The sequence below is a fragment of a genome, unplaced genomic scaffold (genome assembly GCF_019419815.1).
Source record: "Pyrus x bretschneideri cultivar Hongxiangsu unplaced genomic scaffold, Pyrus_bretschneideri_v1 Contig2, whole genome shotgun sequence".
NCBI classification, from domain to species: Eukaryota; Viridiplantae; Streptophyta; class Magnoliopsida; order Rosales; family Rosaceae; genus Pyrus; species Pyrus x bretschneideri.
This window is the reverse complement of record NW_025999501.1, coordinates 14,195,335-14,213,876: the sequence shown is the minus strand read 5'-3', so window position 1 is coordinate 14,213,876 and position 18,542 is coordinate 14,195,335. Positions and strand designations below refer to the sequence as shown.

Here is an 18,542-nt window from a genome sequence, read left to right as displayed (position 1 = left end):
GGAGTTCAAATATTTAAATTAATTATGGTAGTTGAAAGGAAGTTAGTATGCGTGAAACTTGATGTGATCACATGAGGTATCAGTGTTGTGAAAGGCATGACTTTGATTATAATGTTTAGTCTGTGTCCATGTGGGAGAATGTTGGATACCTAATTGGACTTGACTAACATTATAAGTATATAAATCTAAGTTGCCAATATGTTACAAATTGACTAAAGAGTTGTAAGCGTGTAAAACTACTTCCTAAAAGTAAGGATGCATGGATAACATGCAGCAAGTGCTTATCCATTGCTTGGTGAAAACTGCCAACTAGTAAACTTGGATATTAGACTTGGATCCAATCTATCTTACTTTTAATCATCATCTGCTGCAATTGCAGCAGAGTTTTGTTCACAGATACTTTACACACGCATGCAAATAAACAAAACAACTGAAAGTTGCATCCTTGCTGTCTATGAATCATCAGTCAGTATACACATGCAGTGGCCTTGCTGTCCACTATGCATAATCATTACATCCTTAAGGTGGGAACCATATTCCAATCTGTAAAGCACAGTGCACTGCATGTGGAGCATCAAATCATGCTGTGGATGAAACGGCAGATTGACTTGGGTTAACACCAACAACTGCAGTAACTGATTTCCACGATAGATGGAAATCAGATGAAATCTGTGTATATATATAATCCAATTCCCTACTTGTGAAGCATCGTTCAGACATTAAGGGTTCTATCACCTTTGAACATAAGGTCTTAAACAAGTAGAAGAATTGCATTTCATCAAAGAAGGATGACTGCTCCAGGTATCATATATAAACTGCATGATTGTAATCTGGGATACTTGTTATACATCAAGTTTATATTTATATCAGTTTCTAACAGGTGGTGGCATGAAGTGGCACATCAAATTGTGTACATCTGCCTCAGCCGCTGCCGCCAACCAGTAGCACATAAATCTATTTAACTTGTCAGCATAATCATAGAGATTATCATCATAAGAGGATATGTCTTTTCTCTAAACAGTGACTCACTGCATGGGGTGTCCTTAAATATTATTAATTTTCTCGGGTGCCAGAAGCACTACATCCAGAATCTTTCCTGCATTTTCTCAGCAACCAAACAGACTTTTGAGTTGATCACTACTAAAAAAACCCTGCTTTCGGTTGTTGAATTCTCTAACTCTCACTATATCTGTTGGATTGGAACTTGAAGAAGAAGAAGAATCAGCTGTGGAGTCTGCAGCTTCTTTTCATGATCTGGAATCTTCTCATGATCTGGAGAGGCCACTGCTTGTCGATAATTCTCGGGTTCGAATCCAATAGAACCATGCCAGAGATGTCCATATTCTCAGCTCTGCCTTCTTGCTCATCTTTCTTGCTTTTGGTGCCACTCAGAATCTAGAGAGCACTCTCATCACTGTGAGTTGGGTTTTTTTATGTTTTTTTTTTCCCATTTCCTCTATTTTTCAAGGGTTTGACACTCGCTCTTTTAGTCATCTGCACTCCGAATCAAATATTATGGAAATTTTTAGCACTCGCAAAAGTAGTACAGAAGGATAAAGAATGAGTGCTAGAAGTACTAGATATGTTTTATGTTTTTGATCAACTTGATTCTGATGGTTATGGAACTTTTGGATTTGGCAATCAGGAGAAGAATTTGGGTACCACATTGCTTGAATTTTGTATTTATCATTCGCATTTTTCTCTTTGGTGGTGTCGGCAGTGGTTCGACGTTTGGGTTCAAAGAACTCTTTGATTCTTGGGACTACTGGCTATTGGTTGTTCATAGCTGCACATTTGAAACCAACTTGGTAGCTACTTTACTAATCCACTAAATAACTAGCAACTGAATTCTTAGTCCAAAGTAAAAAAAAAATCCCAGCTGATGTGCATAGAACACGACTCCTTAACTGCAAATTACAGTAGTACACATATGACATACATTCTTTGCAACGCATTGAAATCACGAAAGTAAAAAGTTTATGCAAACATGTCAAACTGAGATTCGTTTGCACGGAGGAGCCAAGTATAAGAAAGTCTTTACTCTAGTTTTGTTGCACATGGTTTAACGTTGAACTATTTCTTTGTAGGTACATAATTGTTCCGGTTTCTTTGTACCTTGGGTTTGCCTCTTCAATAATATGGGTCGAGCAGGTACGAGATCTCATATTTGCGTCAACTTCAAGTCTTTAGTGTTCAGTGACAAAAGATGGAATTTAATAGCTGAACTGATTGTGGATCCATCAGGGAACATATCTAACTGCAGCAGTGCATAGTCATGCCCGAGACAATGGCTTACATGAACGAACAGTTATTGGTAACTTAGGGATTGTTTGCCTGTCGACAGGTGACTCTGTTCGGTCCTCCTTATGAATTTGTGCTACAATTTTCTATCGAATTTATCCTGTCATTTTGGCTTATGATCTTTGCTATGAACTTTTGCAGTTCATTGGAAATCTTTTACCACTTTTCTTGCTAAAAAGTAGAAAAGATAGTGCCAACTGCCATCCTTTTGTACACATTGCTTGTTTGAATTTGCGTTTAGAATCCATGGTTGTTTGGATACGATGTGCATTGATTTTGTTTCCCTTTTGATCACTGCAGGACGGAAATACAGGCGACATAAATTTGTTGTTCACCGTGTTTCTCTGCAATATGACCTTAGGAACCATACTGATGTGCTTCTTAAGCAAACGGGATGACAAAGTAGAGTCTCTCAACTTACTTGCTACTCTGTCATCTTCGTCAATGTCACTCATCCTTCCTTTGTTTGATATACGGAGGCTATTAATCATCCCCCTCATGGCATATACAGGATTACAACAAGCATTTGTATGGTAACCACTTGACCAATTATCGCAGCTATACTGTCCTGCAGCCAAACAATAATAACTTATTTTCCTTTTCTAATCTTTCTTTTTCTTGCCCCGTGTTAATAATTGCACAATTATTTTAATTTCAGGGCTGAATTCACTAAGTACATCGTTAAACCAATGCTCGGTATGTCTGGTGTGGGCGGTGCAATGGCAGTTTATGGGGCTTTTGATGAGTAGTAAGTATATATACACGAGTAGTTCTTTAACCTTGATAGAAGTTTTTTCTAGACTTGTGATCACACGTTTGGGTGCCGCTTATGTTAGTGTTCACTCTCTGCTGGTCGACTTACCTCGGGTCTCAAGTCCATCACTCTTATCGTCACAGGCGGAACTTTAGTTCAGGCCGCTATATTCATCTGGCTGCTTCTTTTTTACAGGTTACTTAGCAGTTTTTATGGCAATTGTAATCTCCAATCTGAAGTGAATGCCTTGTTATCTCTAGTTCATATTTTACCTTTTTAATGATCACGCAGCCCGTCAAGTGGACTACTTGGCACAATGAACCTTCTTATCATGTCAGCTCTCTTGGGCATCGGCGATGGAGTTTTCAACACACAGCTCAGTGCTTTGATTGGAATATTCTTCAGTCACAATACGGTATGAAAAATATCACTCCTTTATAAGTTTTGTTATCCTTGCACTTGCCTTGACAATCTGAATCCGAGTCTGTTGTTTTTCCTGGACCATGCGCAGGAAGGAGCGTTTGCGCCGCTAAAGGTGTGGCAGTGTGGCGCCGTTGCACTCATCTTCTTCATCAGTCCATACATCTCATTACAGGCAATGCTAGTTCTTACGCTCTCTGCGATCTGCCTCTCGTAAGCCTCCTTTCTGTTTCTGTATCGCGGAGGCGACAAATCAACCTCGCTTCATCGAGTTCAGGTTCAGGTTCATGATGTGTTGCGCATGAAATATGAAATCTTCAAGAGCAAAAAGGGAATAGTCGTACAGGTTTGTTGTTACCGTCTCTAAACCCATCTCATCCACTTTGCGGTTGTTTATGAAACTAATGAAAAATGACCGTTATATTATCACAGAACATTACTGCATCTAATACGGGTCTCGACCCGTCCAACTCAACCCGACTGAGAATGGTTTGGGTGGTTGGGTTGCTTGATTTTTTATGTGCGGCAATAGTTTGAATTAACATCAACCCGAGGCTTTGGGCAGGCCAACGAGTTGGAGCCCCAATCGAATCACCCTATGCCCACGCTTAATTTTTTTTTTCTTGAACAAACGATATTATCTACATTAAAGGGGTGAGGGAGTGGGTTAAACTTCATTTAACAATAATGTGGTTCAAATTTGTAATTTCCAAAACCAAACCCAACCCTGGGCTAGTTGCCAGATCTCCCCACTTATTCCCCCCACAACAAAAACCCAACCCAAATCTTTAGGCTAAAAGCCAAATGCCAAACCTAGGGGTGGACACGGTGCGGTTCGGTGCAGTTACATACCTAAACTGGAACCGGAACCAGAAAATATCAACAGTTCGGTTCGGTGTGGTTCCGCTGAATTTCATTACTAGAACCGTATGGTTCGGTTTACACTGATTCCAATTTGGTTCTTGCCGGTTTACAGTTCCAAATACTAAATTATTTGAACACCAAATCGTCATGCATTCAAATACATCTTCTAAAACTAATTCTCTAAAGAAGTAACAAATTCAAAGAAAACAGCATTACAGAGATAATAAATAAAAGTAGTCCGTCATGTTTCTGTCCACAAATCCATCCAGGGTACGTTTTCAATGCCATGAAATCAGCAGGTGCCTAATCAAACTTGTAATACGAATTCATATGCTAAGCTAAACCAGGTTGAGTTATTCAAAAATCGTACTTTGTTCTCCCACTCTTTAATATCAGGCACAACAGATCTGGAATGTTGGAAACGGGACTGTAGAAGTTCCAAGACTCGAGCATCAGGCGTTTCCTTGATCCTTTGAAATGAACATCCTATATCCAGAATATATCACATAATCCACAATTCAGCATCATATTTGTTTCAATTTAGCAGGGAAAACAAAACAAAAAAACTCATCTAAAATCAACGACCTTGTTAACAGGTTTTGTGTTTTCGACTTCAGCAATATACCATTACATCCAAGGGCATACCATGAAATTGGCACAGAACTAGTGTCAACATTTGTTTTCAAGGTCAACGTTTCAGAGTAGCAGCTAGGATAAGCTACATTACGTTGATCCACCCAACATGCCAACCATTAATTTATCTCTAATTACTGTGGACTATTAAAACTTCACAAAACTATCTTAAACCCCACAAGTCACAGTTGTACCACGTAAATTATGCACTAGAAACAGAATGAGTCGAACTACTCATTAATTACTTGGACTATTAGCATGACAATAAAATTTTAAAATATGAACATGAAAGCATAAAACGGAAGATTATTGGTTCCATAGTGACCTTTTTGTGTAAAACTGAAGATAGATGCTTGATTTTTGTCGTCAGTTGTGCCACTGCAGAGCAATCAAAAAAAAAATGTTAATTAACTTTCAAATCGTGTTAGAAGGGGTAAACATGCTATGAACATACTAATTTCAGCATAGTTAAACACTTTATTTTTCCCAAGCAAAGGGGTGTAGGGTTGAAGATTTTTCCTCTTTAACTATGTTCTAGGCCATAAACCATTTTAACTCGTTTAACAACTCAAATAACAAATCCTAGTTTCAACTTATTCGTTGAACCCTGAGTATAGCAGAAAGTGGTCAATTGATTCCTAGCAATTTTTTTTTCAGATACAAAACCTTTACCTAAGAAGACCTCCACTTCCTGAAATTTCAAAGGTGAAGACTCTATAGTCTACCCCACACCAAAGACCGAGCAAAGAAAACCATTTTGGCAGTACTCCAGCTCAACAAATGGCTCTAAATGAAGGGGGCAAATTAAAGCCAATGACATTTTTGTAGAATCTACGAACTAAAATGCCCTTTTGAACCCCACAGACCATCTAAATACAAATGGTCCTAAATGCAGGACAAGAGTCACAGGACTCAATTAGACATTGTTAATCACACACATATAGTGCAGGTAAAAGAGAGTGGAAATCCAGTGGAACTTAACCATATTCCTAATCTGAAATCTCAAATATGAGAAAAGTTAGAGAAAATACCAAGGAGGGAGGATGTCACAGAGAGTTGAGGTTGTGGATTGCCTAAGGAAGCGCTGATATTTTTGGATGAGAGGCCGTGGTGAGGGTCGGATATGCTACAAAATGGGGGAATGGGGATGTGAGGGGTAAGGCCATGTGAGTGAGATGAGGGTAAGGTGAGTGAGTAAGCCTTAATTGGTATGAGATCCACTACTTTGCAACTTGGTGAAACTAATATGTCAACCTATTATACCATGACATGTGTGTATATATATAATTAGTTTATTTATGAATAAAATGGTTCGGTTTGGTTTTTGACTCAAAGTTGACTTTTCCGGTCAACACAATATATATATATATATATATATATTTTTTTTTTTTCAAACGGTTCGATGCGGTTTTGCGATTTGCCGGTTTTTATGCCCACCTCTAGCCAAACCAAGGCCAAATACCCCCTAAGAAATAGCCCAGAAACGCGTGGACTCGCCCAAAGAGAGCTCACTCTTGGCCTGATCATGCGCCCAACTCGCCCCACACAGGTTGATGCCTTTAGCACCCGATAAGGTCGGACCCACTGTCAGGGCCTCCATCATGAGCCCAACGGCTCTTTTTATCATCCGACGGCTGGGCTTTTTGGACTGTTAGTTGATCCAACGGTTTAGATTCAAATTTTGTTTTAAAAAAAAAATGTGATTTTAAAATGCATTGAATGCAACGATTGAAATCAAATATAATCAAATCTAATGGTAAAAAAAAAAAAAGATCTAACGGCCCAAATTTAAATCCAAAGGCTAAAATAATTAAAAAAATTTATTTCACTCAAAATTCACCCAAAAACTCTATAAATACCTATGTATTTGTTCAAACATCCACACAAAACTCAATTTTCTCCTACAATTCTTCCAATTTTTCTTTCTACCATTTCTTTCCATTTCCAAATTGTTCAGCATGGAAAGAGAGCATATTAGAGATCATAATTGGATGCTTGGCATGAGTTTCTGTTAGCGAAGATGGTGCAGTTGACACAAATCAAAATAAAAAGGTTTAGTGGGATAAAATCATTGAAAAGTTTCATGAAAACTGCAACGGCGGCGGGAAGGACGGTGGTGCTGATTACGATCGGTGGAAGACTATCAACAAAACATGCACTTTATGGAAGGGAAGCTTGGAGAGAGCCGTGGTTGACATGGTTATTGGAAGGAGTGCCGCAGAAATTGTGAGTTTTTTTGTTGATATTTTATTTGTCATGTACATAATATTATTTTGCAACTAATTATTTTTATGTGTTTTTTGCATAGGGTGACAAAGCAATAGAAATTTACAAGACAAGAGTAACACCAAAAAATCAAGTTTTTAAGTTGCAACATGCTTCAGACATCCTCAAGGATTGTTTGAGGTGGGGAACCGATGAGAACCAACAATGGGGAAGATTATTTCAACGTGAAGCCGCATCGACAAATGTCGGAGATGAAGGTGTCAATGAAGGTGTGGATGAAATGATCCCAACTCCTTCTTTTGCAAGGCCCCTGGGAAGAGATAAGCAAAAGGAAGTAAAGAGAAAAGGGAAGTCCCAAGATCTGATGAGTGGACACATTGCTATCGGAATTGCAAAATTGAGCGAAATCCATAGCGCATCAAGAAGAAGCGGCTCGAATGCGTTTGCAAATGAAGGAAGAAGGGGATGGGGAGCAAGATAGGTTTGAAATTAATTTCATGATGGAGGACCTCAACAAATACACTCTAGAGAGAAAGAAGGTTCTTACTTGGTAGGCAAAAGGAAATTTTGCGAAAGTACAAGGAGTATATTTGAATATGATGAATCATCTCAACCCTATATCCCAAGTCCACCACGAAGTCCACCACCAAGTCAAGATGGTGGATATCATTATTAAGTTTATGTAGTGTATGAATTATTGATTGTATTAAGTTTATGTGGTTTATTAATTGTCGTTTGTATTAAGTTTATGTACTTAATTAATTGTCGTGTGTATTAAACTTATGACTTATTAATTATTGTTTCTATTAATCTAGATGCCTTCAATAATTATTGTACTTATTATTTCACACTTTGATGTAGAATACATGCCTTCAATAATTTAACCTCCATTCAATAACTTTTCCAACGTACTAGACAAAAGACTTTGCACAAGAATACACTTAAATTTATTACCAGAAAATACCAAAATAGTGCACTTAAAATTATTACATAAAATAACAACATATCACACTTCAATTTAACACAAGAACACATTAATACACCAACATCATCAACTTTCACCTTCTCAGCGCCATACATGCTCAACCAAATCCTTGCGGAGTGTGTCATGACCTTGAGGAGTTTGAATTCTATTTAAACATCTCATATACTCACTCAATGTGACCCTATCCTGTCGGGTCTCATATGTGGTTGCAGCGAGATATTCAACATCTCTTGCCATAGCTCTCGCATGTGTTGGTTGGTCATCATCCATATCTGAAACCGCCTCCAAAAATCATGAGCAGGAAATCTCGAACGCTTGATGAAATAATCTTTCATCATTCGGTTATGACACTCTTCTTTTTCACGCTGCACAAATGAACGCCCCTTGACAAAACCACGATAGCTAGATTCAACATGCTCATATTGCATAATCGAGTTTGCAAGTTTAGCTTCTACATTGATCATTTATGTATCCTCAATGTCAAGGCTTGCTTGGTATTGTGCCATCTGCATTGTTCTGCTACGCCTTCTTCTATGACCCATTGGTGAGATATTGAGGATTTTTAGGAAATAAAAACACTTTGAAAGTTGAAAGATTGGTGCATATAGAGGATTATTGAAGGTTGAAAGACTGTGTGATCAATTGATATTCAACCTGTGTTTATATAGAGGATGATTGAAGGTTTCAATTTCATGTGTGTAGGTTTATGTTTTATGCGTTTCATGTGTTTTGTATGTATTTTATATGTGTTTCTTGTGTGTCATGTGTTTCACATGTGTTTTGTGTGTGCTTCATCTCTATCATTTGTTTTGTATGTCCTTCACATGTGTTTTGTATGTGCTTCACATGTGTTCTATGTGTCTTGTGTGTTTTATGTATTTTGTGTTTATACATCTCTATCATGATTTTCATATTCTTCCATAGTGTTTCATGTATCAATTTAGTAATTTTTCAATATTTATCGGAATTTAAATATTTTTAGATTAAAATGTTCAAAAAATTAATTTATTTATAGTCTACATAATTTTTTATTTTTTAAAAAAGTAAATTTAAGAAAAAAAAATTAACCTAAGTTCATTATTTGATAATCCTAACCTAAAATTTTAGGCCAGAAATGTTGAAGTATAAAAGTTGTTTCTGAGCTAAAAGCTAAATTTTTAGGGATAAAAAATTTAGCTTTTATCTTAATGGTTGGAGATTGTATAAGAAATAAAATAAAAAATAATAAAAAAAGAAAAGAAAAAACGTTGCAATTAATGGCGGCAATGACACCGAAATGATTGGGAAACTGCTCGCCGGCGTTTGTCGTTTCGTCAGATTTTTCTTTCGATTGATTCAAAGACCTTTCCTTTGCCGCTTGATTCCCGACCAACCGGCAAAATCCCTAAATTCAGAATCCCCTTAGCTCCCTCTCAATTTTCTCACCAACCAAACAGTATTTTAGAGATAGAACTGAAAATTAACCCCAATTGAAAGTCAATCTCTCTGTTTGTCCACTAGCTCTCGGTTTTCTCTGCCGGCAGAAACCCCTTCCTTTTGGCCTCGCACTGTTGGACTCTCTCACTCATGTCTAGGGTTTTATAGCGATTCTTTGAGAATCTGTACAGAGAAGGACTCGAAAGCTATGGACTCGGCCGGTTTTCCCGACGAAGAGACGCCTCTGGTGGCGGATAATTCGCCGATTCAAAGCCGGAGGAGTTATACCAGAGACGTTCATATTCTCAGCTGTGCCTTTTTGCTGATTTTCCTCGCTTATGGGGCTGCTCAGAATCTCGAGACAAGTGTCAACACGGTGAGTTTTAAGTTCCGAAATTTAATTTGCGGATGTGGGTTAGGCCAGTTGGCGTGCCCGCACCGGAGTTTGAACCCGCTGCTCGTAGATTTGAGTGATTTTGAATATCCCCTTATGTCGAAACAAAAAAGTTTGAAACTTTTGCTTGATAAATGCTTTCCCCTTGATAGATTGTTGTGATTTTTTCAGCTTGATTGTGATTGTTTGGGCTGTGAATTTGTGTTCAGGAGGATGATTTGGGGACAATTTCACTTGGGATTTTGTATTTGTCTTTCACATTTTTCTCTATGGTGGCGTCTCCTGTTGTTCGAGCATTGGGATCGAAGAATGCTTTGATTATTGGGACTACTGGCTATTGGTTGTTCATAGCTGCAAACTTGCTACCCTCTTGGTAGCAACTAATTTTCTTATATCCGTACTCTCTTACATAAATTTGTTCACTATGCATATGCTTTAGGTTTGAAGTATTTCAATGTAGGTATACTATGGTTCCGGCTGCTTTGTACTTGGGATTCGCTGCTTCGATAATATGGGTTGGGCAGGTGCAAATTACACCCCATATGTATTTGTTGCAAGTCTCTTTTTAGTGTTTGGTGGAAGTGCTGACCATAATGTGTGTCTATCAGGGGACATATCTAACTTCCACCGCGCGTATTCATGCCAAAGATTATAATTTACATGAAGGAACAGTCATTGGCCACTTCAATGGAGAATTTTGGGGAATGTTTGCCACTCACCAGGTGAATTTGTGTTATTGGTGAATTTGTGTTACATTATTGGTAATGTTTGTGGCTGTTTTGGCTTATAATCTCTACTTTAAACTTTTGCAGTTTGTGGGAAATCTTATATCACTTGCCGTGCTAAGAGATGGAACAGTATGTGACCCTGCCATCCTTGTAGTTAAACTTGTGTTTATCTTGTGCCCTTTCTGTTGATTTTGTTCACTTATTAGACCCCACGAGTCTGATGGTCCTAGCATAGAAAAGAACCGTCATTTTGGAATCTTCTTCAATCTCATAAGTTAAATCAAAATGCATTTGTTGGTAACGAAACCTGATACTATTTTAACAAGTACAGCAGTCTTACGGTTGTGCAAACATGGCTTTAGGTTTCTTACTTCCTCTTTGGACTTCTCAGTAATGACAAAATTTAGGAGTGTCTAGTCCTGCACATACACTAGACTATGATTTTTATTTAGAACTTATCAGTGTTTTGAAACTACGTGCATTGATTTTTTTTTTTTTTTCATATCACCGCAGGGGGGAAGTAATAATGGCACAACCTTATTGTTTAGTGTGTTTCTCATCAGTATGACTTTGGGTACCATACTGATGTGCTTCTTACATAAAAGGGAGGGTAGAACAGAGGAGGACACCCAGGATTCTTCTCCCAGCTTCTGTGCATCTCTGTTGTCTTTGTTAAAGACAATCATTACTCCTTTGTATGATGTACGGATGTTATTGATCATCCCCCTCATGGCGTATTCAGGATTGCAACAAGCATTTGTGTGGTAATTACTTGACCAGTTATTACTGCCTACTCTCTTGTAGCCGAAACATTATATTTCAGGTTTTCATTTCTTCTTTTACTTTTTCCCTTATTGAACATTGCACAATTGTTCTAATTTTAGGGCCGAATACACCGAGTATATTGTTACTCCAACACTTGGTGTGTCTGGCGTGGGTGGTGCAATGGCTGTTTATGGAGCTTTTGATGCAATCGTAAGTATGCCAACAAAAGTAGTTTGTATCATTGATTAAATGCAGCTTGTACCATTAGTTAGGTCAGTGGAGGTTGCATTCAAAATCAACACTTTTGCCGATGATGCATTAATGGAGTTTTTATGCATGCTCGATATCTGGTGTTTATCTATCTCACATTTGTTTGGATCATAAATCAGTGTTCACTGACTGCTGGTCGACTTACGTCCAGTCTCAAGTCCATCGCTATTATAATTTCTGGTGGAGTCCTCCTTCAGGCTATAATATTCCTGTGGATTCTTCTAGGATACAGGTTAGTAGTATTTACGTGTGGTGTACCACAGTTTTGTAGAGAGAGAAATTTTTATGGTAAAATCTAATTCAAACCTCTGGCCGATAATGTAAATATCTGATTTGAAGCTGTTGTTGAATATGCAATTTCTTGTCATGATGCAGCGCGCAGAGTAGTGTACTCGGAATTGTCTACCCTCTTATAATGGCAGCTGTATTAGGTATTGGTGATGGAGTCTTAAACACACAGCTCAGTGCTTTGCTTGGTATATTCTTCAAGAGCGACACGGTATTGACTACACCTTTCCCTAATTCTGTTCCCTAATGCTTTACGTGTACCAATCTGTACTCACATTGTGTTGTTTCTGGGAACAGGAAGGAGCATTTGCACAGCTCAAGGTCTGGCAGAGTGGTTCGATTGCAGTCGTCTTCTTTATCAGTTCATACATCTCATTGCAGGCAATGCTGATTGTTATGCTTGCCGCTATTGCAATCTCATACACCGCCTTTGTTTTTCTCACGCTTCGCGAGAAAGCGTCACCATCTTCAACTTCTTGATGTGGTAAGATGAAAATTGAAATCATCCTTGAGAAAAATTCGTGTGTACAGGCTGGTACATGTCATGTCTGTACTGTTACAAACCAAAGCATTCAACCTTGACTCGTATGAGCAGCATATCTCCTTAAAGTTGACGTCACTAACTAACAAATCAATTATCACAGCTAACAACTTGTTAATTAGTGAATGACCACTAACAAAATGACACGTATACAATCCAGACCGATAGTTTCCTAACAGCTACAATCTCCAAATCGATCCGCAAGCAAATGTGTCGTCTGTAACTTGTTCATCTGTATCCATGTCTTCTATATACTACTATATAAATCCAGCAGCCCATTTAGGGTCACGGGTTTCACCAAAAAAAAATGGGACAAAAATGCCCCATAAACAAAAAAATTCAAAAGCAGTTTAAAATAATGCCAGAGTATTTTTGTTATATAAACAGTGTTTTTAATAATTGATTTTTTTTGCACAGTTTTTTTATTTTTATAATTAATACCTCACAATGGGTAAGTAATAATGTGATTTAATCAGTTGTGCTATTAAATATTATTTTCTCTATTTTTAAACACGTTCAAAATATAGTAAGAGACGTAGTTCCAGTTATAAAAAAAAAAGTATTTCACACCAAATGATTTTTTTTCTTTTTTTGAATAAACGATATTATCTACATTAAGACCTACTTCAACCCTTGGAGTAAAACTCAAATTTTAGTTTCTAAACTTACCCCAACTTGCTTCAACCCTTGGGCAAATATGAGTTTTAACCCAAAACTCATTTTTGGGGCAACTTTAGCCTAGGATTCTACCTGAGTTAGTGAAGCTGGCTCATCGCATATGTGTACTTTTTTTAGTTTTATATTTACATGTTCATTGATTCCAACAACTAAGATCTAATATGATCAAATCCAAAGGTAAAAAAAGATCTAATAGTCCAAATTTAAATCCAACGGCTATAGTAATTAAAAAAAATATTTTCTGTATTTCATATTCCTTCATAATGTTTCACGAGTTTCATGGTGTCGGTTTAGAGATTTTTAAATATTTATCGGAATCTAAATATGTAAGGTTAAAATGTTCATAAAATTAAATTAAGATAGTCTACATAATTTTTTTTTTTAAAGTTACCTTAAGAAAAAAAATTATCCTCAATTCATTCTTTAATACTCTAAGGCTAAAAATTTAACCCAAAAGGGTTGGAGAAGAAAACTGTTTCTGGGTTAGTTCAAAATCAATTCCACCAAAAAGCACTTATCTTGTGCTTCTTTCAAAAACCACTTAAAGTGTTTTTGGAACTTAAAATCAATTCCACCAAAACACTTTTAGTCATTTTAAAAACACTTCTAAATAAGCTCCTAGGCCTAGTTTGCGGCTACTGTGCTGTGAAAAAAGTGTTGTTTTGAGAAGCAAGGGTAGAGCTGCTTCTACTTTATGCTGTTTTGGACCCATTATTTAAAAAAAAAAATTTAGCTCCAACTTTTTTTATTTACCAAACACAATTTTGGCTCCAACTTTTTTAAAATGTTGCTTTAAAAAAAAATTTCAACAACAAACCAGCCCTTAATTAGTTTTCCTTTCTTATTTGGTTTGTTTGTATTTTTTATGACTTAGGATTTCCCTTTCCTAGTAGGATTAGGTTTTGGTTGTGGTGTTCATTTTAAGGCTGGGCAAACGGGCAACTAGACCACGGGTTAAAACAGGGCGAGATGGCTCTAGATAGAGAAAAAGGCCCATAATCCAGACTGAATCCACTGTCCAAATAGCTGAGGAAACAGACTTTGTCTCATTCTCTCTCTATCTCTGATCTCAATCTAGAATTCACGACTCTCCTGGCTCCTTCGCTCTCGACTCTCCAAATAGCTCAGTTCTCTTGCTCCCAAGTCGCAACTCGATCGAGTAGGTATCTGCAATTGAAGGTGGAGAGCTTGAAAGAAATGCACGAATAGAATATGAGCGAGACTGAAAAACTGGCTAAAAATCGGATCTAAAGAAGACCAGAGAGGAAGAGATCAAGGGCTGGTTTGGTATTGCTGTGCTTTGAAAAAAAGCTACTTCTGCTGTGCTGTGAGAATAAGCAGCTGTGAAATAAAGCAGCAGAGTGTTTGGTAAACTTTTTTGTAAAAGTGCTTTTGAAAAAAAAAAGCAGTATTAGAGTGTTTGGTAAACTTTTATGTAAAACAGATATGAAAAAAAGCTAGTTTTTCAAAGCTAGGTTTTGCAGCTTCTTGTTTTTGGCTTTTTTTCATCCAAAACTGTGAAAAAAAGCTGAAGCTGAGTGTTTACCAAACACAAAAACAGCTCCCAGCTTTTTTTGATAGCAGCTTTTTTCAGAATCACCTCAGTACCAAACCAGGTCCAAATCGGATGACGTCTTGCTGGAGAAGAAAGATATCTTCATCGAAGTCTCCATGCACGATGGCTAAGTTTTGTGTTAAGGAAAACATCAAGAAGCTTACAAGAACTTACATTTATCATATTTAAGTACTTAAATTATTTAGTTAAATTCTTTAATAATATATATATATATATATATATATATATATATTTAATACTTATTATGAAAAAATGTCTACAAGTTGGCTTAATGAAATTTGAGAAGAAAATGTTTGACAAAAAAAAAAATTGAGTAGAAAAGAAAAGCAATGAAATTATAGAAAAATTATCGTATCAAGAATTTTTAAATAATATTTAGTAAGTTACTATGAGAAAAAATGTCTACAAATTGGCTTAATGAAAATAGAGAAGAAAAGAGAAGCAATGAAATTATAGAAAAAAAATTCTACAAGTTGGCTCCTCAACTGACCTGCAGCTGAGCCAACTTACATTAGTTAGTATTATTTAATGTTTTTTGTTGTGTCGTTTTGTGGCCTCTTGTTTTATTATGTGCGCATTAAGTTCATGATTTGTCGCACTTATCATCTGTTCAATTATACCGTTTGCACTTAGTTCTTGTGTGTGATAGCCATATGTAGAGATAGAGATTTTATCTATTTGTTGACTGTGCGAATTTCTTTCTAGATCAAGATATTGGTCAATGAAAACTATATACCCATTTGGCACATCTTGTAAGTTTGGTTTGTGTGAAATCTATCTATCGTTGCTTGTAACAAAAAATTGTCAATTATGTCATTCATTCATTAATTGTTGCCATTGCTTTTGTTGTTATACTTTTTTTTAATTGCAATTGATCTGGCACATCCATTTGTCAAATATGGCCACACTACTAAAATAAACAGTTTGTGCGACGAGGGATATTTTGTCGTACAAAAACTATGGCAACCAGAAAATCGTCGTGAAAAAAGACATTGTGCGACGAAATTTTTCAAATTCGTCTCGCCTCTAAACAATTGCGCGATGCTTTATTATTCGTCGCGCTAAAGTTTTACGGACAAAGGTTTTCATCGTACGATATAAACGGGTACAAGGGTGTTTTGTGACTAGTTTGTCTTGAAAAGTTTTGTGCGACGAAAGATGTAAAAGACACGTGGTAATGCGCGACGAAGAAATAAGACGCGCTTAATTTTGTGCGACGACTGGTCGTCGTCGCGCAAGTGTAATTTTTAATATATAAAAAAAAAGAATAAAAGGAAAAAAAAATTTCATACTAATGACAAAAAAAAGCAAATTAATGAATAATTTTTTTACTATTTATAATATAAATAAAAATGTACGTACAAATATAAACTTTTAAAAGAAAGCGGGAACAAAACTATGAAAAGAAAGCGGCAAAATCTATAGGCATGTCGTTCGCAGGTGCTTGGTAATCTTGCTACTGGTTGGGGACGGGATCGGAGGTTAACGAGCCTGATTGTTGTGCTTGCTCGGTGTGGAAGGGCTGTGAGGGCAATGGTGCAGAAAAACAGGGGAGATGTATTCCGGAGGAACTGATGGCTTGTACAAGCATTGACATTTGAGACTTGTATGATGCCAGCTTACTCCTCAAGCCAGCGACTTCCTGTGTCAAAGCCGTAACCTGGTTCTTTGACTGCAAGGATGACGAGGCTCCATTCTCCCTCCGCCTAGCATTTCCTATCCCTCGACAATATGTCCCTGGCCTTTGACCAAAAGTCTAGTCCAACGTCTTTGTGACGATGTGAAACCCTACATCCTCAAGGGGATCCACAAATTCGATTGGCGTGTTTGAGGGAAGTTGGGAGGCGGACTCCTGAAGTACCAACTGACTCTTCTCCACCATAGTCGCCTGGGAAACAAAAAGAAGGGATTATTAATAGAAAACAATTTGTAATAATTAGTATTTAGTATAAATGTTTAATGCATAAAAAAGTACTTACATGAAGGGACTTGATCAACTCATTCCCAGGCCGAACATAAACATCAGCAAAGACGTCGATCTCCGGAAATTTTGAACCCTCCTAAAATAAAAAAAAGATAAGGAAAATGTTAGTACGAAAATAAAAATTATTAGCGACATTTTAAAATTGGAAATGAAAGTTGTAATATATACCTTTTGTCACGCCTCCATCCTATAGGACAAGGGTCTCGAACTCGAATGGTGGAGAAGAGTCTTCTTCTCCTAATTGATCTTGTTCGCCTTCGCTTTCTTCTGTTATACAAAAAATAAACGTATTCGTTGTAATACTTAAAGAAAATTAAAAAAAATAATAATAAACATTAGTAAAAATTAAAAAAAAGTAAAATGAAAGAAGTCGTAATTAAAAATGCACCATATAGGTTGGCTCCTGAAAATGACCGCAAAGCCAAACCCAACTATCTTGTTGGTCCTCCAACTCCTTCGGACAACCCTCTTAGAGAGTGACCTACGAATCATCAAACTGCTGGAAACATTGGTTCAGGTCACTCTTCCACTACTTGTAGCGTTCGGAGAAGAGCTGATTGAGGTATGCAAACATGTCCTCATCCATGTCCTCCAAATTGTAGTTTGTCTGCAATGTAACAAATATTTTGAAAGTATTAGTAATAAAAGACAGTAATAAATACAAATATATAAATTTTACATGAAAAACATTAAAAAGGTGATGCTACTTACGGACAATTGATCGCACACCCTGTTCTTCATCTCCTCCGGCATTGCCTTCCAAGACTTCCACAACATAGGGCAAAAGGTCCGCACGACATGCCCAACGTCTTGGGCTAATGCACTATGTTGCTCCGCCGTTGGTGCTGCCTGATGTCGCTCATCGTATCCGATTGGGATACAACCATTGGTCACCCGGGTGACCTTCACCATCTTCAATTGCCGACAAGGTCCCTGGGTGTTTTTCTTTGCTGCAAAGAGATGAAAAAAAAAATCATTAACCCAAAACTAATAACAAATCCTACTAAAATTTCGGCATAACCTCCCTTATAATTAAAACATTTCCCAAAACCTTGAAAATAACATAAACAATAGACGTATCCAACACAATGATCACAACAGTTTAATAAAAGGTGCGGAACGATGACAACTTTTTAATCCTTACATGACATAACAAATTGCATCTAAAATAACAAAACTCAGTTAACATGGGAATGAAGGAGTGAATTAGGATTGTATACCTGGCCATGTACCCTAGGCATCGGTTGTGGATCTCGATGGAGACATTTGGTCCGTAGTGCGGAGGCGCCGGTGAATACGTCGGGCGCTAACAAGTAACGCCACCGAAGAAGTCGACGATGCATGCGCCTGTGGGACTGGAGGACCAACTGGGTCAACTGGATTGACCGGCCTATGGTCCATCTCTGTCGGAGCAGTGGCGGCAGTAATAGGTGTAGTCATCGGACTAGGTGTAGCCGTCAAACTAAGTGTAGAATGAAGGATAATTTGTGAAAAAACATGTTCATTTAAGCAACATCAATAGCATGCAATTAACAATTAAAGGCGGAATCATGCTTGTATGCACTTAAAACAAAACATTTACCCATGAAATTCAAAGCCTAGTAGATAGGTGAATCAAGACTCAACTCAAAACAAAGTGAGTTGAGAAATCAATACCTTTGTAGATTCCTCTTTGCATAAGCAAAGGCTAATCACCCAAAGAGAGGGCCTTCATTCCTT

At 37.3% G+C, this 18,542-nt stretch overlaps 2 protein-coding genes across 5 annotated transcripts; both read left to right on the top strand.

Moving 5' to 3' along the window:
* Positions 1 to 899: 899 nt before the first annotated feature.
* On the top strand, positions 900 to 4,017 carry LOC125468209. Of its 2 annotated transcripts, XR_007258248.1 has the most exons (7): positions 900 to 1,416; positions 2,088 to 2,151; positions 2,245 to 2,834; positions 2,960 to 3,049; positions 3,138 to 3,250; positions 3,347 to 3,470; positions 3,567 to 4,017. XR_007258248.1 is itself a non-coding variant. In XM_048583676.1 (3 exons), the coding sequence occupies exons 1-3, from the start codon at positions 3,131 to 3,133 to the stop codon at positions 3,764 to 3,766; spliced, it is 444 nt and encodes a 147-aa protein (XP_048439633.1). In that variant the 5' UTR covers positions 3,061 to 3,130; the 3' UTR covers positions 3,767 to 4,017. The 2 variants fall into 2 exon arrangements, 1 of the variants encoding a protein (XP_048439633.1); XM_048583676.1 differs by lacking the exons at positions 900 to 1,416; positions 2,088 to 2,151; positions 2,245 to 2,834; positions 2,960 to 3,049 and having other exon boundaries at positions 3,061 to 3,250.
* A 5,407-nt stretch (positions 4,018 to 9,424) lies between these two features.
* On the top strand, positions 9,425 to 12,630 carry LOC103963564 (UNC93-like protein 3). 3 transcript variants are annotated; one of them, XM_009376394.3, is made up of 10 exons: positions 9,428 to 9,975; positions 10,203 to 10,366; positions 10,454 to 10,517; positions 10,602 to 10,715; positions 10,806 to 10,850; positions 11,235 to 11,485; positions 11,606 to 11,696; positions 11,876 to 11,988; positions 12,132 to 12,255; positions 12,342 to 12,630. In XM_009376394.3, exons 1-10 carry the CDS (start codon positions 9,808 to 9,810, stop codon positions 12,522 to 12,524), a joined length of 1,317 nt encoding a protein of 438 aa, XP_009374669.2. In that variant the 5' UTR covers positions 9,428 to 9,807; the 3' UTR covers positions 12,525 to 12,630. The 3 variants fall into 3 exon arrangements, with proteins under 3 accessions (XP_048439641.1, XP_009374669.2, XP_048439642.1); XM_048583685.1 differs by having other exon boundaries at positions 9,833 to 9,975; positions 10,165 to 10,366; XM_048583684.1 differs by lacking the exon at positions 10,806 to 10,850 and having other exon boundaries at positions 9,425 to 9,975.
* The last annotated feature ends 5,912 nt before the right edge of the window (positions 12,631 to 18,542 follow it).

What these genes read in the sequence shown, in the direction of transcription:
- LOC125468209 (XM_048583676.1), top strand. Translation starts at nt 3,131, where the DNA reads ATGTTAGTGTTCACTCTCTGCTGGTCGACTTACCTCGGGTCTCAAGTC. An exon ending in TGGCTGCTTCTTTTTTACAG is followed by an intron (nt 3,251 to 3,346) that starts GTTACTTAGCAG and finishes ATGATCACGCAG; the next exon opens with CCCGTCAAGTGGACTACTTG. An exon ending in TATTCTTCAGTCACAATACG is followed by an intron (nt 3,471 to 3,566) that starts GTATGAAAAATA and finishes GACCATGCGCAG; the next exon opens with GAAGGAGCGTTTGCGCCGCT.
- LOC103963564 (XM_009376394.3), top strand. Translation starts at nt 9,808, where the DNA reads ATGGACTCGGCCGGTTTTCCCGACGAAGAGACGCCTCTGGTGGCGGAT. An exon ending in TCGAGACAAGTGTCAACACG is followed by an intron (nt 9,976 to 10,202) that starts GTGAGTTTTAAG and finishes ATTTGTGTTCAG; the next exon opens with GAGGATGATTTGGGGACAAT. An exon ending in TTGCAACAAGCATTTGTGTG is followed by an intron (nt 11,486 to 11,605) that starts GTAATTACTTGA and finishes TTCTAATTTTAG; the next exon opens with GGCCGAATACACCGAGTATA.